General features: G+C 45.6%; 1 protein-coding gene across 3 annotated transcripts in view; it reads left to right on the top strand.

The window, feature by feature from the left end:
- The window catches only part of osbpl3b (oxysterol binding protein-like 3b), a 181,388-nt gene that overhangs the window by 132,117 nt on the left and 25,120 nt on the right, over window positions 1-24,151 (top strand). For all 3 annotated transcript variants that reach the window (XM_084336436.1, XM_084336434.1, XM_084336435.1), the window contains 6 exons: window positions 368-615; window positions 12,290-12,427; window positions 14,200-14,263; window positions 14,387-14,465; window positions 14,577-14,721; window positions 22,527-22,671. In XM_084336436.1, coding sequence (XP_084192562.1) covers window positions 368-615; window positions 12,290-12,427; window positions 14,200-14,263; window positions 14,387-14,465; window positions 14,577-14,721; window positions 22,527-22,671 — 819 coding nt within the window. The remainder of the gene's footprint in view (window positions 1-367; window positions 616-12,289; window positions 12,428-14,199; window positions 14,264-14,386; window positions 14,466-14,576; window positions 14,722-22,526; window positions 22,672-24,151) is intronic.

Genomic DNA, 24,151 nt, shown 5'->3' with positions numbered 1-24,151 from the left:
ATTATGTGCAAAGATGTATACAGTCGTTTTTTAAAGTGACCTTTTTTTCCTTTTCTTTTTTTTGTATCGTGTATGTATGGGGTGTGTGAGAGGGTGTAAGTGAGGATGTGTAGTGTGTCTGTGTGTGTGTGTGTGTGTGTGTGTGTGTGTGTGTGTGTGTGTGTGTGTGTGTGTGTGTGTGTGTGTGTGTGTGTGTGTGTGTGTGTGCTTGTGTGTGTGTGGAGATGTTGAGTGTTCTGATGGCCTGGGGGAAGAAGCTGGACTGGGGAAGTCTGTGTTTTTGCGATGTTATAGGTGCTATACAAATAAAGTTTATCATTATTATTATTAGTTCTCACGTCTTGACGGCTGGTCTCTTGTGCCGCAGGCTGCGTGGAGAACGGCGCCCCCCTGGTGCGTCACCGCAGGTCCTGCCTGCCCTGCCCGAGCCCGGACACCAGCAGCATCAGCCTGTGGAACATCCTGAAGAACAACGTGGGCAAAGACCTGTCCAAGGTGGCCATGCCGGTGCAGCTGAACGAGCCGCTCAACACCCTGCAGCGGCTGTGTGAGGAGCTGGAGTACAGCGAGCTGCTGGACAGGGCCGCCAGCACGCGGGACCCCTTCGAGCGCATGGTGAGCAGGGCTTGCTATGTGTGAACGGTGCCTGTGGTGGAAAATCATAGATATATATAGAACACTAGATAGCTTGCCCGCGCTGCCGGCCAATGGAGAGCGACGTCACTGAACCGCCGCCATCTTGTGAGGGTCAGCCTTGAGTGAGAGTGAGTGAGCTGCACAGACAAAAATACTCATAACTCGCTGAAAGATTGACAGATTTACAAGCGGTTTGGTTTATTACAAGCATTATTAAAAACACTTTAACTGCCATTCCCCGCCATGCTCAAGTTGCCGAGGACGCCGTAACTCGTCTTTGATATCAATATTTCAAAAATCTGTGATCGAAATCATATTTCCGTTCCGGAGCCTTGACACACAGTGCTGATCTCCTCTCAACCCTCTAGCGGTTCAAGAGCGCCTTCTGGTGGCCGATCGGCAGATCGAAACCGGATATCAACCTTTGAACCGGCAGGACTCACTCCATATGGGGTCCGGGCACTCGCTAATGTATATACTATTATACAACCTGGAAATAGATCGGGCATTTCAACATCCCATAATCGAAAACTGTCTACTCCACGCTGATCGCCCAACGGCCCGAGGAGACTGGGGTGAGTTTTAGCGTGTAGTATTACCGTGTTCGATATAAACTGCTATGATGAACATATGACCCACATTAGATGAATGGTATAACGTTGCCCACGGAATTATAAACGCCCCCTCGCCCATCTGGTCAACATCAGATGACGTGTAGTAAATTCTAGAAGTACGTGCAGTTGACATTTTTTATCTCGCACAGATTCCTACCAAACTGTATTTGATCATCAATATAATGCATTTGGGGCTATAAATCACGTTCTGGAGAAAGCTGCAGAAAGAGATGAAAACATACTTATACTTTAGACCATATTTTAGTATGAATATGTGAATGAAAAAGTTTAACGTTGCTACACCATGAACAATACATATAGGACATTGAATGGGCCCTAATAATGGCAATCTAGCAATATAATTTAAAAAGTTATAGCCCTGCAAAGAAGGGGAACTTCTCCATGTTAAATAGAGCTGGCAAGGGATGGTATATCATGAATTTAACCTTGGGCAATCAAAGTGTTAACGTGGCTATGATTCAAGCGGTTTGTAAAAAAAAACATCTTTAAAAAAGTTTTTTTTTATAAGTATGCATTATCATAACTACATCTTTTATGTTTATAGCAAACCAACCCGTTTGTAAATCCGTCAATATTTCAGCGAGTTATGAGTATTTTTGTCTGTGCAGCTCACTCACTCTCACTCAAGGCTGACCCTCACAAGATGGCGGCGGTTCAGTGACGCTGGTGACTCCGCCTTAAGCTATCTAGTGTTCTATAGATATCTATGTGGAAAATAGCCGAAGCTAATAACTGGTTAATACAATTTATTAACTCAATCAAAGTATCATTACAAAATAGTAAGAGTTAGGCTGGATGACTCTCAACGAGGTGTTTAGCTATCGGACACCACCGACAGAGAGACCCCGCCCTCACTGGATCTTGAAATGTAGCTTTATACATACAAAACTGGAAGGGGTGGGGGGTCACAGGAATACACGACTTATAGGGGTGTCGTGACATTTTGGGAAGGTGGGGAAGGGGGGTAGGAAGGAATGGGTGGAGGGATGAGGGTAGGAAGGAAAGATGGGTAGAGGGAGATCATCAAAAAGATGGGGGAAGGGAGTCTTAACTCCCACATGCCGCGACACGGTCTCATCGGAAAGCGTAAAAAAAGTTAAAGAATTTACCACAGGGAAAACATTTACCGTACTTTTCGGACTATAAGCCGCGGCTTTTCCCCCCATTTTTCGACCCTGCGGCTTATATAACGGTGCGGCTTATATGTGACTCGACGTGACCAAACCTGAAAATGTAAAAATCTAAATATAGCTTTTTTTGACTGCATTGAAATGTTATTTATCTGTTCCCTTATTTGCTAAACTTAATACAACTTGTAAATGAGTTAATTCTTGTTATTTGTCCGACAGTATTGTGTCCCAATGCTAATTACATATGGTAATTAAACATTAAAACACCTGCGGCTTATAGTCCAGTGCGGCTTATATATGTACACATCATTCAATTTAGCTGCTGCGGCTTATAGTCAGGTGCGGCTTATAGTGCGAAAAGTACGGGTACATAATGTACGTTGTGTTATACCCATACGTAATATATTCACATATTGTATACTTAATATATTTATTTATATTTACGTTTCGTATTGACGAAAGTCCCCCAAATAAACAGTGCAAAACAGCATGACAGGTAGTCGAACTAACAGTGCTTGTGGTGGAGGTGAGTGCTCTCACCACGAGACCAAGCCACCAACCCTGATACAAACACAGCAATATAGTCTGGTCAGTTTAGGCATAATGGCTGCAAAAAATGATTAACATTTGAGCCAATGTTTTTCTGTTCATTTAGGGCCTGATAAACAAAAAAAATTCAAGGAGCCCAAAAAATTATTGAAGTCCCTGAAACAGCCACGCCCACTTTTTAGGCCTGGCATTTTGTATCTCAGCTCCTGAAGGTCACAGAGAGTTGATTTTGGGCTCAAAAGTTGCGGAAACACCACATTTATATTAGTGTTATGAACAAACATATGCCCTAAAACCTTTACTTTTTCAGATATTTGTGAAAAATCACTGCCATTCCGCCACGGCCGAAATACGAAACCGATCTGGGTGTATCGCGTATCACGGGAGAAGAGTTTTCTCATTCATACTTTGCTTTTATGGGTGGGCTGCACCTTGAGAAGGTTTCTCTGGTCTGTGTTGGCCAGTTGATAAAAGGAACTGTCCTGGATACCAGCTTAACCTCAGCTAATCTGAACATCACTGGTCTGACAAAGCTGTATGTGATGTGAATTCCATAAAGAAGGCTAGATACTGCATTCAAATCCTGGCTGTGGTCCTGGCCAATAAGAGAGATGAGACATTCCAGGCAAAACATCTAAAGGACAACAGTTTGATTTGGAGCAATTGGGTGGCCAATGAAAACAGCCCCATGTTTCACTACTGGACCAATGTCGTTGAAGCAATCAAGAAGGATCTTATCTTCATCAGATACTTTCGGGAGGCCAACTTAATCATGATGGTCAGTGGACTTGAGCAGCTCATTCCTCTTTACTTTGCACTTGATCATACACACTATGCCAGATGGACATCAGTGTTTCTTCAGGATCTCATAGAGCTCAAATGGAGACACCCAGAGTTGTTCAAGGAATTTCTATCAGGCTCTTTCACAGTAAACACCAGAGGTAACCAATTTTCAAAGATTGTATGTGATCAAAAGCAGGAGCATAATATAAAGGTCATCAAGTCTGACACTAGATATGTCGATATCATCAATCGGGAAGATCAGGAATTCTTCAGGAAACTCGAACTTGCCCTACCCGAAATCCAGTGCTACCTAGCTGAGGTCGAAGGTCAAGATCTAGCACACGGACACAAAGAAATGCTGGAATCCTTCAAGGAAACGTTTTCAAGCCACACTCTCAAGGTGTATCAGGGGATCCTTACCAACCCCTTCAACCAAGCTCAGTTCATGAGGTTGAACTTAGGGCTGGGCGATATGACGATATTATATAAATATCGGGTACAGTTCATTAACGATACACTTTTTAAACATATCGTGGATATCACCGACATCTAAGAAGGGAGATCCCCCCTTGAACGGCCCTTCTAAGGTTTCTCTCCTCCACATTGCCTGTGGAGCTTTTTTTTCCCTATTGTTAGGTTTTAGTGAGTTTTTCCTTACCTTCGCGTGGGGTATGTCTGGGAGTGCTTGCATTCTTTCATTTATTTGCATTCATCTAAAAAATGTTTGGACCCTATGGTGTTCTTGTTCTGTTCTTGACTTATTGTTATGTTGTCTTCTTGACTTGTTTAAAGAAGACCTGTACGGCCCATGGGGACATTAACGTGTGTTGTCGGGCCCTATAAATAAATTTGATTTGATTTGATTTGATGTTTTGCCCAAGAGGCTTGTGTTGCGTCAATCTGGTCCACACGTTGACACTTTTGAACAGCGCCGCCCCACACACACACTACTGCATCAAAAGTTACTACTTATGATAACAAAGGCATTCGTTTTGTGGCATTGACGTTATATAGTTACACTTTCAATAACATCAGCGTATTTACATAGCAACGACCGAGGTCGACCTAGATATAGCAAGCATTAGCCGTTCATATCTCAGCCCGTGCTGACTCCGTTGTGCCCATTCTGCGGTCTGTTAATAACGTTTTCAATCAGACAGATGTATGGAAAGGCTTTTATTATAACATCCGTTGCAGTAAAATCATTATGCCTCCAGTCGTTTAGTCATTCTGCAGAGCTAAAAGCTAAACGTCGGCCGCGGCGAGCTACCGCTGCCATTGTTGTTTTCATTGAGCTCTCCAATGGCGGAAGTAAAAAATGAATATGCGCTTGCCGATTGGTGCTAAGAACAGCAGGGCGGGTGCAAGCGATGTGACGTAATTGGCAGACGCGACTGTCAATCAAAATGATTCTGTTTGCCGACTGAATGAATATAAACGTTATTAACAGATTGCAGCATAGGTACAATACAGTACAGCTCAATACAACAACAGTCAACAGTGGACTGGAGGTTGCAGACCAGAGAAAGACTTTCGTCTTGTTTACATCAGGGTCCCCCATTTTCAATTCATCATATTTCATATCTAAATCATATAATATCTCATTGCTAAATATATGCAATATATAATATAATAATCCAATAATCTAAATCTAATATATAATATAAAAATGCTAAATGCATGGGTATTTTATTTTGTCTTTAATGTTAGCTTGCAAACTTAATACTGTCTTGGTAAGCCTCATAATGAATTGTTTGGGGAAAAAAAGAAAAACATCGTGATGCGTATCGTGTATCGCCGAAAGGTCAGAAAATATCGTGATATCATATTTAGGCCATATCGCCCAGCCCTAGTTGAACTCATCCATTCCCTTCCCAGATGTGGTAACTAAAGATGCCAGCCTTGTTTTTACAGTTGGCAAAACACAGCATGACCAGTTTGTGCAGGAGCGATTTGTATATGCTCAGAAGGATGTTAGTGCGAAAATCTCCCGAAATGCCCTGAAACTCCCAAGTTCAGGTGCAAAAGTCCAGCTTGCTAGCCCTGCAATCAAGCCACGAGGCCTGCAGATAAAGAGAAGAAGAGACAAGGAGGCTTTTTGGTGGTGAATTCACAGGTAAATCTAGTTGATATAATTTCAAAGTTATTCAATGTTTTAGACGCAGGCAACTTTCGTCTTACCAGGTTCTCGATACAGTGACGTTCAATTATTCATTTTATAAGTGAATTGATTTGACAGTGCTAATTTAGTTTTGGTAAAACTATTCATTTAAATCACAGGTTTACCAGAAGCCCTGTCAAGAAAGGATTGAGACATTTATCACAGCCAAAAGTCTCAAATCCTGAAGGACATCGGAGTACAAGTTCAATCTACAGCCTCAGAGGGACTTGTGATAGATCTATCTGTGCAAGTACAAATCCTGGCGAAGTCTCTCACCAAAGGCATGACATTCCGGGACTTTTTCTTCAAGGTGTTGAACAGCGTTGCCAAGATTGGTCATGAGAAGGGAGCAAATCGTATTGACATTGTGGCTGACCTCTACCAGACTATGAACATTAAGACTGCGACTAGGAATAATCGGGGATCAGCAGGTAGTTCACAGATGGCCTTCAGCGAGAATGACACCGTGCCGGAATCTAAGCAATTCTTTGAAGGTTTTCTGTCTAATCAAGACAACAAGGTAGCCCTGAATTTAATGTTTGCCAGGATTGCTAAGGAACATGCATGGAACTGGAGCAAGGAGTTCAGCATCACCTACAGCAGGAAGATCCTTGCAAACGTTGGCGAAAATGTTGAGATCCAGCTTTATGACCGCATAGAGATGCTTGAGGAGGCTAACAACAGCATCATTTGCCATGAGATGGACATGCTAAACAAGGGGATCAAGTCAGTTACGGTTAGAACAGTCGACTCCAATGTAGTTGTCATCCTACTAGGGTTCACTACAAAGTTCCGGTCAGTATGTTGTGATTTGCAACTTCGTCGACTTTGCTGTTCCGGACAAATGCCAGTTCAACTCAATCACAGAAGCACACAAGAAGCTTGGTGGAGATGTGGCTGATGCCATGCCTGTGTTCCATTATTTCAGTGGCTGTGATTCTGTGAGCGCCTTCTTTGGCCAATCAAAGAATGCTCAATTCAAAGCCTGGATGAACCACAGTAAGTTGACAGAGTTCACTGCTGCATTGAGAGGACTAAGTTGCTGCCCTAGTATTGAGACTGTTAGGAACAGCATGGAAGTTATTGAACCCTGGGTAATGAGCTGGTACAACAAGGCTGGACTGTACGACTGTGCAAGTATAGATGGACTCAGATTCCAACTGTTCAAGCAGTCAGTTAAAGATGAGCTGCGAGACCTGCCCCCAAGACAGGATGCACTTCTACAGCATCTGTTGAGAGATACAGTCCAGGCAGGATGGCTGTGGGGGAGCAGCCTTCTACAACTCCCTTGTCCCCCGGTTGTTGAATGGGGATGGACTACCGATGGGGATAAACTCTTCGTCAAGTGGAGCACAATTTCCGCAGGAGACACATTGTCTCAGGTAACAGTGGTGTGTAGCTGCAGATCTAATAAATGCACCTCATGTTCTTGTGCTGGCAGGGGGATGAAATGTCTCATTTATTGCAAGTGCCTCAGCAAGTGTTTGAATCCTGTGTGATGGGATGTGTGATGTGTTCAAATAAAGTTGTTTTGGGGGGCGGCTGGGTGGTGCAGCGGACATTGCACTTGTCACCAACGCAAGAGACACCGGGTTCGACTCCGGTTGTCGGCGTTGCCTCCGGCTTGGACCAGCCGTCATACTAACTCAATTGGCAGAGTTAGCGGGTGGAAGTCGATGGGTGGTAATCTGGACATTGTGGACAGCGACTCCTACAGGTCGGTTGGGGACGCCTGCACAGCAGAGACAGGAAATGGCGGGGGTAGAGTGAGCCTCCCACACGTTACACCTCGCCAATGAGAGTCCGCGCTGGCAGGTGAAAAGATGCGACAGGCTGCCTCCTCGTGTATCGGAGGGGACACGTGATGCAAGGCTTCTATCCTCCCTACAACCGGCCAGTGGGGGGCATATGCGAGCAACGTTCAAGACAGGGGAGGGAAGAATTGGCACAGTGGAATTGAGATGGAAAATAGAAAAAGCGGAGAAAAAGTGGATAAAAATGTTTAGTTTTTTTGGACTTCAAGTGGTTTGCTTTGTTTCTTGGGTGGTTGTTGGGGTCCTCATCTTATAACAAAGCCTCAACCTAAACACTAGTATGCCCCATGAGTAGATTTAGAACTTTGGTCCAAACTAACTGCATGGCCTTCATGAGCAGATTTGGCTGAAGTGGCTTGGGCGCTGATCAATTCAGAGATAAAAAAAGGTTTTTCATGAATATCTCAAAAAGTTAAGGTTTTAGGGCATATGTTTGTTCATAACACTAATATAAATGTGGTGTTTCCGCAACTTTTGAGCCCGAAATCAACTCTCTGCGACCTCCAGGAGCCGAGATACAAAATATCAGGTCTAAAAAGTGGGCGTGGCCGTTTCAGAGACTTCGCCTACCTAATTTTTTGGGCTCCTTGCTTTTTTTTCTTTATTGGACCCTAAATGAACAGAAAAACATTGGCTCAAATGTTAATCATGATTTGCAGCCTTGACCCCATATTTGCCCCAAACTGACCAGACTAATACTATGATGATGGTTCGTTTTAATGTTAAGATAGAAAGTTAGGGTTAAGGTTAGGGTTAATATTAGGGTTAAGGTTATGGTTAGTGGGTAACAGTATGGTTAAGTATAGTGTGGTGACCTATATTAAGAGACATTCACCAAGGTGGGCTTGTGCCTTTAAGAGTGTGGGTTGTACTGGTTAGGGGAAAGGTTAAATGCCACTTCCGGTTCCGGGTGACGGGTGGTTGTTATTGTAAATGCTATGTGCAGGATAAGTAAAGTACTCACCTCGACCTACGTCTCTGGCTCACTACTTTCTTATCGCCACAACAGTGTGGTTACATTTTGGGTTATGGTTAGTTTAAGGTAACCGTGTGGTTAAGTTTAGGGTTATGGTTAGTTTAAGGTAACAGTGTGGTTAAGGTTAGAGTTACTTACTTACACCTTTTACCCCGTTTGGGGCATAGGCCGTCAACAAGGGTTCTCCAAGCATCCCGATCCTGAGCCAACCTCTCAAGCTGGCCCCAGGTGTGTCCCATCTTCTTGGCATCATCTTCCAAGTCTAAGGTTAGAGTTAGGGTTAGTTTAAGGTAACCGTGTGGTTAAGGTTAGGGTTAGTTTAAGGTTACAGTGTGGTTAAGGTTAGGGTTGTGGCGAGTATTGCTGTGTTTGTGTTAGGGAGGGGGGCTTGTTCTAGTGGTGAGCATTCGCCCCTCACCAATTAGTCCCAATCCCGATCGCGCTGTTTTATTTGGGACTTTGGCAGACACAAAACATAAATATATTATGTATACAACGCGTAAATATATTACGTATGGCTATAAGTACATTATGTATCTTCTTTCTGAGGTTGAAAAGTTCTTTATTTACGTATTTTTAACGAGATCAGGCTGGAGTGTGTGTGTACACAGAACCGTCTTTTAGGCATGAGAAGACCTTGCGTACTTACTCTACGTTACTCTATCAGACTCAAAGAAGCCCCTATGATAGAAGCACGCATGCATTTCCCCGCTAACTAGGTCAGCCTATCAACCTCTTGTAAATGTTTAATATACAGTATTATCAAATTAGGCGGGCGGTCGGGTGGCGTAGCGGAGATTGCGCTCGTCACCAATGCAAGAGGCTGCGGTCTCGACTCCCGGAGTCAGCATTGCCCTGCGGCTAGGGCCGGTCGTCATACTAACTTGTTTGGCTGAGTTAGGGGGAGGGAAGTCGTGGGTGGTAATCTGGCGTTGTGGACAGCGACGCCTACAGGTCAGGTCTGGGCGCCTGCTCAGCGAAAGGCAGGAAATGGTGAAGGCAGCGTGACCTCCCACGCGTTACGCTTCACCAATGAGAGTCCTCGCTGCCAGGTGAGAAGAGAGCCACTGTCTGTCTCCACATGTGTCGGAGGAAGCGTGTGGTGGACTTCAGGGTTCCCTTGTACCGACCAGTAGGAGAACATGCGCACAACAACCAGGTAGGGGAGGGGGGGATTTGGAAGAACGACTAAATTGGGATGGGGAGAAAAATAGAAAAATCAGGCGGAGAAAAAGAGGATTAAAAAAAATATATTATTATCAAATCTGAGGTTTTCCTAAGAAACGATGCATGTACTAGTAATAAAGAATGTGACAAAGTTTGACGGTATTAATGCTGGTAAATTAAATGAAAGGTGAAATGATTGAGTCGGGTGTCTCCCTTCCCTCTCTGTCCCACCGGCAGCCTTCCCTCTCTGTCCCACCGGCAGCCTTCCCTCTCTGTCCCACCGGCAGCCTTCCCTCTCTGTCCCATCGGCAGCCTTCCCTCTCTGTCACACCGGCAGCCTTCCCTCTCTGTCTCACCGGCAGCCTTCCCTCTCTGTCCCATCGGCAGCCTTCCCTCTCTGTCACACCGGCAGCCTTCCGTCTCTGTCTCACCGGCAGCCTTCCCTCTCGGTCCCACCGGCAGCCTTCCCTCTCGGTCCCACCGGCAGCCTTCCCTCTCGGTCCCACCGGCAGCCTTCCCTCTCGGTCCCACCGGCAGCCTTCCCTCTCTGTCCCACCGGCAGCCTTCCCTCTCTGTCCCACCGGCAGCCTTCCCTCTCGGTCCCACCGGCAGCCTTCCCTCTCGGTCCCACCGGCAGCCTTCCCTCTCGGTCCCACCGGCAGCCTTCCCTCTCTGTCCCACCGGCAGCCTTCCCTCTCTGTCACACCGGCCGCCTTCCCTCTCGGTCCCACCGGCAGCCTTCCCTCTCGGTCCCACCGGCAGCCTTCCCTCTCTGTCACACCGGCCGCCTTCCCTCTCGGTCCCACCGGCAGCCTTCCCTCTCGGTCCCACCGGCCGCCTTCCCTCTCGGTCCCACCGGCAGCCTTCCCTCTCGGTCACACCGGCAGCCGGTGAGGCCTTCAATCAGCGGCCGTGTGCCACAGCTGCAGAAGCTTCCTTTTTTCTTTTTCTTTTTGCCTTTCTCTTTTTCCTCCCATCCCCCAATTTAGTCATTATGCCAATTCCCTTCGTGGTCGTTGCGCACATTGCCCTACAGTCGGTCTGGGGAGGGTGTGTAGACTATCACATGCCTCCTCCGATACATGTGGAGTCGCCAGCCACTTCTTTTCACCTGACGGAGAGGAGTTTCACCAGGGGAATGTAACGTGTGCAGAGGTTCACGCTATTTCCCCCAGATCCCCTCCCTGCTGAACCGGCGCCCCGGCCGACCAGTAGGAGTCGCTGTTTGCAATGACCAGGACACATACACCACCGGCTTCCCAACACTGCCAATTGTGTTTGTAGGGACGACTGACCAAGCCTGAAGCCTCCCTTCCTTCACGTGGAATCAAACTCGCCCTACGAATGCAGTTCTCGTCTCACCTTCACTCACATTCTACTTTGACTTAAGTTCTGCGCTGCCCATGTTTTGTAATAATAATAATAATAACTTAGTTTTCAAATGCCATGTTGAAGAGGTGTGTTTTAAGGAGTTTTTTTGAAGGAGTCCGGAGTCGGGGCGTTGCACAGTTGTGCAGGGAGAGAGTTCCAGAGGGTGGGAGCTGCCACGCTGAAAGCTCTGTCCCCAAAGGTCCGCAATCTGGTTTGGGGAAATGGAGAGCTGACCAGTGTCTGAGGATCGCAGGGACTTTGTAGGGTAAAGTTTGCCGGTTTTTAATGTGGGAGGTGTAGAGATGACGATGTCTCCAGCCTGTGGAGCCTCATGGTTGTAAAGGACTATCATGCTAATGGTCGCGAGGCAGAAGTGGTCTAATTGGCTGTCGCTGCACCGTGATAATGAGTGCTCTTCTGCCCGGCTCAATGCAGCAATCAACGAAGCATGCATTCTGGAGTCCATCAGAAGTGAGGTGATTCACCCCCCATTACATTCAGATGTGAGGTGATTCACCCCCCATTACATTCAGATGTGAGGTGACTCACCCCCCATTACATTCAGATGTGAGGTGACTCACCCCCCATTACATTCAGATGGAAAGTAAATGATAACGTTACTGGAAATAAAAAGAAGACCTCACAAACACGGTTGGTTTACAAGGGTGCTTAGAAGGGACGGTTTCCGCACAGCCTCCCTCCCATGTCCCATGTCCCATGGGGCAGGTAACTATAAGATTTATTCTTCTTCCTGCTCCTTTTGTCCATGGAATGACTATTTATTTTTTTTTTAATGAAGAAACTATGATTGTATTATTCCATGTGGCAAATAAAAACTCTGAACTGAACTGAACTGAAATGTTCACTGGGCCTCAAAATAGTTAAGGATTAATTTGTTCTGCTCTTTAGTAGGTCGTGTCCCAAGTTTTATATTCCCCCTCTGCTTTCGACTTCAGTGTGACCCGGTGAATTCAATCTTGGTCAAGAGTGTAAATTGATGTGCTACTTCACAATGAAAGTGGGACACAGAGTGCAGTGAACTGAAGACGAGTCTCCTCTGTGTGCAGATGTACATCGCTACGTTCGCGGTGTCGGGGTACGCGTCCAGCTACTACAGGGCTGGAGGGAAACCGTTCAACCCTGTCCTGGGAGAGACGTACGAGTGTGACCGGCCAGACAAAGGATTCCGCTTTGTTGCAGAACAGGTATGTATGTATTTAATATGGGCGGCACGGTGGCACAGTGGTTAGCACTGCTGCCTCACAGCAAGAATGTGTGGAGTTTACATGTTCTCCCTGTGTTCGCGTGGGTTTCCTCCCACACCATAAAGACATGCATGGTAGGCAGGGACTACAGATGGAAACTAGCTAATTAGCTCAAATCTGGCACATTTGACATGACATGACACAACTGAAGATGTTCATTAATGTGTGCTGGGTAAAAAATTTAAAATAAACAAACCTAATCATAGATACCACTATATTTGTAACTCTCTCTGATAGTATCTCTTTAAACTGCACTATGCAATTTTCGGATGATGGGTATTTGTTTGCAGAGCCTGCAAAAGACATTTACTGTAGTTCTGTCTTGTGTTATCATAAATGAAAACGAAATATTTTGTAGGCACTGTGAACCAAATGTAAGCCTAAAATATATTTGTTAAACAAATTTGCAGGCCCTGCCTTTGTAAACGACAGCAGTGAAATAGTAACTTTTCAGGTCGCTTTCTAGCTTCAAACTGTGTAACTTTTCTCCTCTGAGGACAGTTGTGAAAATATACCTTAGACATTATTCACTTCTCTGACTCTCACAAAACGTGCATCTTTAAATGACTTAATGTAAACGTAATGTATAAAATCCACATCTCTGCAAGAGTAAATAGAACAGCATTTGGTAACCTTTCTACTTAAAGAAGCACAATAGAAGTGATTAAGTACAGAGGGACTAATTAGGTGCTGTATGTTAACATCCAAAGCCTTAGATTAACCATCACTTACTCAGGCCTTCCTGCATGGAAATTCATCCAGAGTGGCTTCTACTAAACTACCCAGCGACACACAGTGAAGAACTCTCCATTGGACTCTCAAATCCCCATGTTCTACCTGCTTACCTCTAATCATTTAACTATTTGTTAACATATGCTGTAGTTCCTCATTAGTTCCTAGGTACTTAGAAGAAGAAGATAATTTTATTGTCCATGTCCACAAGGCAAATGAAATGAGTCTTTTAGCATATTCCTAGTTACACATACAGACACATATGCATTTCATCAGAGAGGTCAGAGCACAGTGCAGCGCCCCTGGAGCAGTTTTGGGGTCCAGTGCCTTGCTCAGTGTACTTGATCAATATCTGTGCTCCCTAAGTTAAAATGTCACCAGACAGTGTTGTAGTACTCGAGTCCGAGTCCTGGACTGATTTTCAGGACTTGTGACTCGACTTGGACTTGAGCACTGATGACTCTGACTTGAACTTGGACTCGAGCATTGACTGCATTCGGACTTGGAAGGTGCAGACGAGGACTCAGACTTGTTAATTGATAATCAAAAATACAGTTCTTTTTTTATAGATTTTTTTGTAATAGGCCCTAATCATTTGGCATAAGATATTGATGGCTAGTGCATTTGTTTGGCTATTGTGTCACAAAGTAAATAAACTCCCTTTGAATGGGTAACCGCAGTGTCATTTATGTTTAATGTAAACCTTTTTTTATTTGTATGTCAGCTCTTTGACTGCCAGAGTGGAGTGGACTCAACCTTGATGACTTGGACTCGGACTCAGACTAGGGTAATGGGGACTCGACTCGGACTCGACTCTTCTTTGGTGACTCGGACTTGGACTCAGACTCGAACACTGGGGACTCAAGACTCGACTCGGATTAGAGATTTAGTGACTCGACTACAACACTGCACCCAGAATTCTAAGCACAGAACCCTGTGATTAATCCGTTTTCCTTCCCCTCTTTATCGGTCATCTTCAGGTCAGCCATCACCCGCCTATCTCAGCATGCCACGCAGAGTCTAAAAACTTCATATTCTGGCAAGGTAAATGCACTCAGACATCCTCCTATAAAAAGCCCATCGAGTGCGGAATGTAATGCCGGCCCTCCTCGATTGAGCGTCACGTTCTGGCCTCTCTGACTGGCCTCCCTGTGATTGATTCTGTAGACACGAGGTGGAAGAACAAGTTCTGGGGGAAGTCGATGGAGATCATACCGGTCGGCACGACACACCTAACCCTGCCTGGGTGAGTCCTCCTCTGCCTCCATCTACTCTCCGAGTAGATTGCGCTCATTGATCCAACTATTGATTCGATGTATTATTGGTGGGAAAAACGACAGCGTTTGTTTCCTCTCAGATTCGGGGACCACTATGAGTGGAACAAGGTGACGTCCTGCATCCACAACATCCTGAGCGGCCACCGCTGGATAGAACACTACGGAGAGATCTCCATCAAGAACTCCAGCAGTGATGTCTGCCAGTGCAAGATCACATTCGGCAAGGTGAGAAAGAGCAAAAGATACACAAGATACAAAAGATACACAAGATACACAAGATACTCAAGATACACAAGATACAAGATACTTTAATGTGGTAATCGTTTGCGGTACAGCATGTTATTTAAGCACTGGGACATCAACATGGAACATCAAACGCCCCCCCTCCCACCTCCCAATCCCCACAATAAATACATAAATACATACAGGACAGTCACATATAACTAGTGTCAGTTCATGTTAATTTCAGTTCGGATGCTTGCCCGTCTGTGCAAGGGGGGGGGGCGGGCCAAGGTGTTTAGTGTTCGGACTGCTGTGGGGAAAAAGCTGTTTGTGAAGCGTGTGTGTCTGGTTGAAATGTACCTGTAGCGACCTGAGGGCATGCGCTGGAATAAGTGGTGTGCTGGGAGGGATCATTGACTATTTTACCAGAGCGGTTGTGTGTGAGGTGTAGATGGAGTCCAGAGAGGGGAGGGGGCAGCCAATTATTTTGGAGGCTGTCTTGGTGATGCGTTGGAGTGTTTGTGTTTGGTGTGTTTGTCAGTGGAACCATACCAGACTGTGGTGGATGAGGTGAGGATGCTTTGGATTATGGCGGTGTAGAATTGGACCAGCAGGCGTTGTTGGACTCTGTACTTCCTCAGTTGCCTGGTGTTAATGTCCCATTTGAGTTTATTGCTGATGTGGGTGCCGAGGAACTTGAATGATTCAGTTAGGGTTATGGGTTGGTCTGAGATGGTTATTGGGAGTATGGGTGTTTTTTTGAAGTCCTGAAATCTATTGCAATTTCCATGGTTTTGGAGGTGTTGAGCAGGAGGTTGTTGGATGAGCACCACCTCACTGCTCTGTCCACCTCCTGCCGGTAAATGGACTCATCGTTGTTGGAGATGAGGCCCAAGATGGTGGTGTCGTCGGTGTACTTGAAGGCCTTGACTGAACTGTCCAGGGGGGTGAACTGGTTGGTGTAGAAGGAGAAGAGCCAAGGGGAAAGGACGCAGCCCTGGGGGGCTGGTGGTGTTGTGCGTTGCGTGCGTGCGTGCGTGCAGTGGGAGGGAGGGAGGCAGCACACAGAAGGTATGTCCGGCAGCGTGGCTACATGAGTAGAGCTCTGGACTCATGATCGGAAGATCACCGGTTAGAGCCCCGGTCAAGGCTGCTGTCGGAAAGTGGTGTTGTTGTCCAGCAGGGGGCACTCTGTCCTCTGGGCTTGTCAGTAACAATGCCCCTGTTATGGTGATAGGGACACCGGACAGCTACGAGTGCCGTCCTTCGGAGGAGACGCTAAACCGAGGTCCTGACTGAATTCGGTCGTTAAAGAACCCAGGACGCCTATCGTAAAGAGTAGGGGGTTCCCCGACGTTCCTGGCCAAATTCCCAATCAGATCTCTGACATCAAGGCCACCTAATCATCCCTTCCCCTTAATTGGCTGATATCTAAACCCTGTCCCCTGAGCCTTTCAGCCATTGTGTAGTGTGATGTGTGCCTGGTGCCAGTGTATGGCAGCCATTGAGCCTGCGTAGCCCAAGGTTGGGTGCTACCAGTGGTGGTGAAGGAAGCAATTTCCCTAACCCTACGTTGTGAAGCGCTTTGAGTCTGAGAAAAGCGATATATAAATGTAATGAATTATTATTATTATCAAGAGGACTTTACTCATCTGGAGTATGATTATGAACAGTTCATAAGGTTTGGTACAAAAATACACACTTATGCTATGCAGAGTATCCAGAGTCTCTCTGTTTTATTACTTTTTCATTACCAATTTCTACATGATGTGGACTAAGTACACGCTTAGTGATTGACATCACATCTTACATCACTCCAATCTCTGGGTAGATCTAACACACCACAAAGTGAATTGACAGGGGTATTACAGTGTATGTAGATGGGAATGGCTTAGCCAACCCTGGCTCTTCGGTCCCTCCCTCCCTCCCTCCCTCCCTCCCTCCCTCCCTCCCTCCCTCCCTCCCTCCCTCCCTCCCGCCCTCTCTCTCTGTACATGTCCCTACTGTTGTTCGGTGTCCCACTGTGAACCACTTTAGGGCAGCAGGTAACGTCTAGGTATCTATAATATCACCCCTGGCCACAGTAAAAAAGAAAAAAAACAAGCGGTTTCCTCATTAGTCAACCACTTCAGTGGTACGTTCCACCTACGAGAGGCCTCTTCATCTCCCCACCAGAGAGAGCCTCTCCCTGGTGCTCAGCGTTTGATGTCTGGGAGCCTCTGCGCTGAGCCCTGGTGCTCCTGGGTGCAGAGAGGGGTAATTGGTGGTGGTGTGTGAGGAGTTGAAAGGCCTCCTGAAGCTGCGCAGGGTAACGGGTCAAGACATGTCGGAGCTTATTAGATTGCCTCGTCTTCTCTCTGGTTCTCATTACACACACACACACACACAGCGCGCTGGCCCAGCTGCAGACCGAGCATACTGGGCATCGGTTTGGTTCGTCCGACAGCACCCCCTGCTGGCCACTAGAGGAGATTATCACGGTCTCAAGCTCCCTTTTGTACCCCCGTGTGCCTTTCTCTCTCCAGTTGAAGTTAGCCACGTACTTGGAAGGTCTGGCTACCTGAGTCGTCATCATATTGCTGACAATCAGTGATGTTTTGGTAAAATAAAAGTTTTATTTCATTATAGTCAAGTCAAGTCAAGTCAGTTTTATTTGTATAGCACGTTTACAAATGACTAACAGCCAAACCAAAGTGCTTCACAACATGATAAAAAACACATACAATGCAATAAAATACACTAGAAAAGAGGTAGAGTACAGTACAGTGCAAAGTGCAAAGTGCAAAGTGCAATAAAAGAGACAAGAAAATTTGATAAAAATGCAGAGTGACAGCTGACGTCATGTATAGATGCTGGGCTAGCTCTGGTCAAAGGCCAGGGAGAAGAGATGTGTTTTGAGCAAGGATTTAAAAACCTCCAGGCTCTGGGCAGATCTTATGTGGAGGGGGAGGCTGTTCCAGAGTCTGGGGGCAGCAGCAGCAAAGGCTCTATCTCCCCTGGTTTTTAGCCTGGTCCTAGGCACCTCCAGCAGCAGCTGGTCAGCAGACCTTAAGGCTCTGGATGGGGTGGGGTGATGTAGGAGCTCAGCTAGGTACGGTGGAGCCAGCCCGTGTAGTGCTTTAAAAACAGTCAGTAAAAGTTTAAAATCAATACGGAAACGGACGGGGAGCCAGTGGAGAGAAGCCAGAACTGGTGTAATGTGGTCACGTTTCCTGGTACCGGAAAGCAGACGGGCAGCCGCATTTTGTACCAGTTGCAGGCGACGAAGCAGCAACTGGTCAATGCCGATATACAACGCATTGCAGTAATCCAGCCGGGTCGAGATAAAGGCATGGATCACCCTCTCCAGATCCTTCTGGGAGAGGTATGGTTTGGTCTTGGCTAGGAGTCTGAGGTGGAAAAAGCTAGTTTGGACCACCGAACTAACCTGCTTATCAAATTTAAAATTTCTGTCGAAGATTACTCCAAGGTTTCTGACAGAGGAGCGGATATTTGAGCCCAGGGGGCCTAGAGCAATGGCTGTAGGGTCAGGTGAATCATTACTAAATAAAATTATCTCTGTTTTGCGCTCATTTAAGTTGAGAAAGTTTGAACTCATCCATAATTTAATATCAGCCAGGCAATCTAGCAGTGGTTGTAATGTGACCTTGCCTTTTGCTTGTAAGGGTAGATATATCTGCACATCATCGGCAAAACAATGGAAGGACATGTTGTGCCTTGCAATGATTGAGCCTAAGGGCAACATATATAATAAAAAGAGGATTATAACACCATTAACCACTAATATAGTGTTTAGAAATATATATATATATATATATATATATATATATATATATATATATATATGTAATGGTTGTGACATCGTCACCTTAAACTTCGATGTCCCAAGGGAGTTTCGAACCCGCGGTCTGCTGCACGGCGGGCTACAGCACAGACCTCTATACCAAGAGGTGAACTCGCTGCTTTGTAACGTGTCTATGTGTCTTTTGAGGGTGAGAGTGAGTTTAACCCATAGCACCGCTACTCGCCCCAGTCACTTCACAACATCGGAAGTCCATCGTGACTGTGTTTCGCGGTACCATCCGTTACACTCACCCTCCTTACACCCCAACCCCACCGAACGCGGGCGTGAGGCGCTTCACTTTCGCTCCCATGTTAACGGGCGTCGCTGTTCACACTGACCGCGCGCGGGCAGGAAGCGCATTTTTCCGCTTTGGTTGGATTCAGAGGCATGCGCCACATGCATTTTCACAGAAATACACTCAATATCTGCATTATTACCACACATATAGATGTTGTTCAACCATCTAATGTGTGTATCTTTCCCAATACAAATAAACCATACTATACTTTTTCAGGAGTACAGTCACACTGAACAGGTGAATTCACTGCTTTGTAAGGTGTCTATGTGTCTTTTGAGGGTGAGAGTGAGTTTAACCCATAGCACCGCTACTCGCCCCAGTCACTTCACAACATCGGCGAGACAAAAGTAAGGATAACACATCAATTAACATATTGAGTGCCGGTGTTCTGCCAAATTCTACTGCACACCAGAATTCTGCTGCCAGCGCTCCTGCGCTTGCGCACGCATGCGCATGACCCACAATCGTTCACTCAACAATATTCTGCCACCTTGCTGACGAACGTCTTGTTGAGTCTTGTTGATATATCTTAAACAATATCTTAAACATATGTTTTTCATTGCACCTTTTGAACTGTATAAGCATGTAAATATTTGCATGTAATTGGCTTTGCAGCAGAATGTATTTGTAGATGATAAAATGTCGGTACACCTGTTGGAGTTCGGAGTGAACTATAGGGTGATGTCACCCAGCTGTCAAAAGATATAGGCGCTTCACGCTACGGCAGCAGTTTTCGAGGAAGCAGTAGAATTCGGCAGAACACCACCTCCCTTCCGGGAAGTGACCACTTCCGTGCCGTCCATTAACCCCATGTAAACGTAGTTGTACTTTGTAGACCTAAACCTATATTTTATAGTATAGCTATGGGTCTAATAACGCAGTCGAGTCTCATTGAGCTGCTTCTGGTCAACGTGCAAAAAACAGATAATTTTTTCATCCGTACATTTGCGTTTTATACCGTGAATTTATTGTAATTCAATAAACATGTTGTCATTTTTCGCCTGATTATCGGATCTTCCTGAAATCAACGCTAGATCATCACTATTATCCTTCCTTGTGCACGCATGCAATGTGATTTAGACCGGCGTACCCCCCCCCCCCCTCCTGCAACCCAACGGCATACAGCCAAACAGCTATAACACAGATAGCTTCAATCGTAGTAGAAATAAATATCAGATCAACGCAAGCTTTCATGGTGTCCTTTCCTGGTCTCTGAAGTAATGCAAAAAAAAGAATCCAATAATCTCATCGCCATTCCAGTTATCCACAGCGATCGTGCCTCCGACGTTGTAGGACATTGCACTTCAACGGACGGGCGGGGTCAGTAGTTCAAACCACCCCTACAAGCGTGTGTTTTGCCGGAGTGTTTAGGACCCGCCCCCATGCCGCAGCTCGGTAGAGAAAAGAAACCAACCCGTTTCTAACGGGGTGCATTACTGGCCGAAGGCGTTAGAGGGCAGTATAATACCGTCTGCAAGCTCAGACACACTCAGAACAGTATGCACAAGGTGCCCCGCTGAATTATGAATGGCAATAGATAATAAAAGAAATACCGTGACAAAAACGTAGATCTACGTGAACGGCACTGGAAGTGTTAAAGGTCTCATGTTTTGCTATTCCTTTCACTATTTGGGCAATTTTACACAATTCCTGTGAGTCTATGGAACACATCTGTAATTTTCTTTTCTTTTTTTTATTAATTGTTTTTTTTTCTTGTTTTTTTTATTAAAAAAAAATCCCCCTCCTTTTTCCTCTGATTTTCTCCGATCCCAATGTTAGTCGTTATGCCAATTCCCAATCCCCTTCCTGGTCGCTGCGCACTTACCCCCCACAGTCGGTCTGGGAGAGTGGAGGCTATCACGTGCTTCCTCCGACACACGTCTAGCCAATCAACCGCTTCTTTTCACCTGGCAGCGCGGACTCTCACTGAGAGGGTGTAACGTGTGGAAGGATCACACTACCCCCCTTAGATCCTATCCGCGCTGAGCAGGCGCCCCGACCGAACTGTAGGAGTCGCTGTTTACAACGACCCGGACCCACCCCGCCAGCTTTCCCACCCTCTAATACAGCCAATTGTATTAGTGTGAACGGCCAGCCAAGCTGGTGACAACGCCGGAGCTGTGAGCTGGATTCGAACAGGCGAATCCAGCAGGCGAATCCAGCAGGCGAATCCAGCGTATCCGGGGTTGGTGACGAACGCAATCTCTACTACGCCACCTGACCGCCCCCATAATTGTTTTGCATTTCTAATCAAGTACTCTAAAGCAGCATTTTTCCACTTCAAGATTTCAAGCTGTTTTGGGCTGGGCTCCACCCATACTCGCAAAGTGCTTTGAGTGACAGTCACCCACAGTCTGCACTGGCAGACTGATTGATTGATTGATTGATTGATTGATTGATTGATTGATTGATTGATTGATTGATTGATTGGTTGATTGATTGATTGATTGATTGATTGATTGATTGATTGATTGACAGAGAGAGACATAGAGAGATAGAGAGGGAGACTAATTAATTTCGTGGCGGGGGGCATAATCCCACGGGACAATGCATTGGTAACTTGTTTCAAATGACAATATATACCCCCGTGAATATTATTGCACGGATCGGAATATGAGTGGGAGTGTGCGTGTGTGCTATGATATTTTGCAACAGGTTTACGTGACACGAGTGCCGACAGAGAGAGAGCAGAGAACGAGCGAGCGAGAGATAGAGGGAGAGAGAGAGAGAGGGAGAGAGAGGGATACAGAGCATTTACACACACTCCCGACTGCGTCCCGATTGCGTGTGTGTGTAAATCAGGAGTGTGTGTAAATGCTCCATATCCCTCTCTCTCCCTCTCTCTCTCTCCCTCTCTATCTCTCTCTCTCTCCCTCTCTCTCACTCGCTCGTTCTCTGCTCTCTCTCTGCCGGCGTCACGTCAACCCGTTTGAGGAAGTGTCAGTATTTCCACTCGCTCTGTTGTTGAGCGAATTGTTGATTGTGGGCGGTGACTACAACCAGGGGCTGAGATATGCAGATCAGTGCCTTATTCACGTCAGCAAAACAGTCAAATCAGAATGGCTTAGTTCAGTGGGGGAGGATCTCGTGACATGTGAACTGGACTGATGCGCCAAAATGAGAATTAGAGACACAGACCCCATTGATACAACCCCACATTGCTAGAAAACAATGCTAAACACTGGAAAAGGCAGGGGACCTTTAAAACACATACAACTTGATTGACAAAGGTTGGAGATCAAGGTTTTAAGCAACAGAGGGGAGAACCTGAAGCTTAAGGACTGTTGGCGTTCATTCCATGAGCTAGAGGGCATCATAGCAAAATGCAGATGTACCCTGTTCTGAGCAAACTCTGGGGACCTTGAGTCCCTAGAACAGTATACTGTTACTATCAATTTTGATCATGAAGATTTACACCAGCTTAAAGCTCTTATTTCACAAATAAAAATGTGGATAAACAGAATTTAGGAGGGTTCAACCTCCTCCCCACTACTGTAGGTCCTTTCTCACAGTCATGCAGATAACTGTAAGAATGTGAAATTCAGCTCAAACGTCCGACTGTCACTGTTGATCTTCTTCCACAACGCATATGTTTGGCCAAAAAGAAAAACAAGACCTACCCGTATCCATCCAGACTCATAATGACAATAATAATTCTTTATACAGGCCAAGTACTGGAACTCAGATGGGAACGAGGTGCAGGGAACCATTACGGACCAGAAAGGGAAGGTCGTCCACAGACTGTTCGGGAAATGGCAGGAAGGAGTCTACTGTGGCAACCCGCCCTCTGCCACCTGCGTCTGGAGAGCAAGTAGGAAGCACCAATTACACTTTTTTCTTTTTTTTACAATATTTTAATTGTATTTTCAATTTTTTTACATATAGGACAGAAATACATGACAAAAAATACATTTAACCCCCTCCATTCCCTAATTATAATTTAAATTGACATTCACATAAACAAACAAAAAAGGAAAAAATATATACAGTAAAATGAATTATAAGAAATCATAAAAATAAAAAACCCTCTTCGGCCTCTCTACCTTCATCTGTTTTCCTTTTCTGTCCCTAAACTCTCCTTTCTCCTATCTCTTTCCTTTACACTCTCACACCCTTCAAGAACCTCATAAATTTCGCACCAATTACACTTTTAATCTGATTCAATCTTAATAGTTACAACATTTAATCTTAAACGTTAGACTAAGACTCCCTAGAGATGCAACACTGAACGGCACAGGAAGTCCTTCATTCTGACAGCCATCAGACTCTATAATGCATCACTGTGCCTCACTGCATCACTGAGCACAGGGTGACAGTACAGTCTGGCATAATCTTCCTGGACGCGTGTAGTCTTTTACCAACACACTTGCAGTTCCGTGTTCGGGTTCCGCGATCTGATTGGCCACTGACGTTTCTCTCTGCGCCAATCGCGTTACGCCTATTTCTGCCTCTAACAGCCTGCTTCAGGATCACGTAGCTGCCGCCTCGCAGGTTCACATTCAACTACTGTCCAAGTTGCTGTATAACAGCAGCGTGATTATGTTAGCGTAGTAATATCTATACTTTTCAAGAAAACAAATGCTGTATCTTGTCGGTGGAGAACAAAAAGACACGTAGCCTTTGCTTTAAAATCCTGTCGAAAGTCTGGGAGAAGCTGTTTTCCTTAAAGCAGTGTTCTCTCTCTCTCTTAATGGTGTTGTGTGTAATGCTGTTGCCCGTTTCGAGCTTCCTCGAAGTGTTTCTGGCTTGCGGTGGCTATTCTGAAATTAGGCAATACGATTATGTGAGCATGTGCTATCAAGAAAATATATGAAAGTTATTACTTCAACCCTAAATCCGTGGATCTTTAAAGACGAAACACAAGTCAGTTAACTCCGCTGGCACGATTCATATCCAAAAGATATCCATTATGCACGATCAATTCCGTGATGGTGAAGATGATGACAACATATAGGCCTGTTTTACCCTCTATCTTGCTGGTAAAAGACTACACGCAACAGGGACCCTTACGTCACGGCTCAAGATTTATGTTCATTGGTTGTTCAACATCACCGAATTGTTATTTTACCGATGAGAGGTATACAGTCTAATGCTTCCTTTAGTTCCCCGTGGCACGGGACTCATCCCGCTGTAGCTGCTGTTCTATTCGAAAATATTGAAATGACAAGTTCACAAGAGAGAAAAGCAAGATAGAGGGTAAAACAGGCCTATATGTTGTCATCATCTTCACCATCACGGAATTTGGATATGTACTACATAAGGCTTCAGGCTAGGGCTCCGTCTGAATTTGT

Source organism: Notolepis coatsorum (assembly GCF_963971535.1).
Source record: "Notolepis coatsorum genome assembly, chromosome: 19".
Classification (NCBI taxonomy): domain Eukaryota; kingdom Metazoa; phylum Chordata; class Actinopteri; order Aulopiformes; family Paralepididae; genus Notolepis; species Notolepis coatsorum.
The sequence above is the reverse complement of the archived record's forward strand: the minus strand, read 5'-3'. Positions and strand labels throughout refer to the sequence as shown.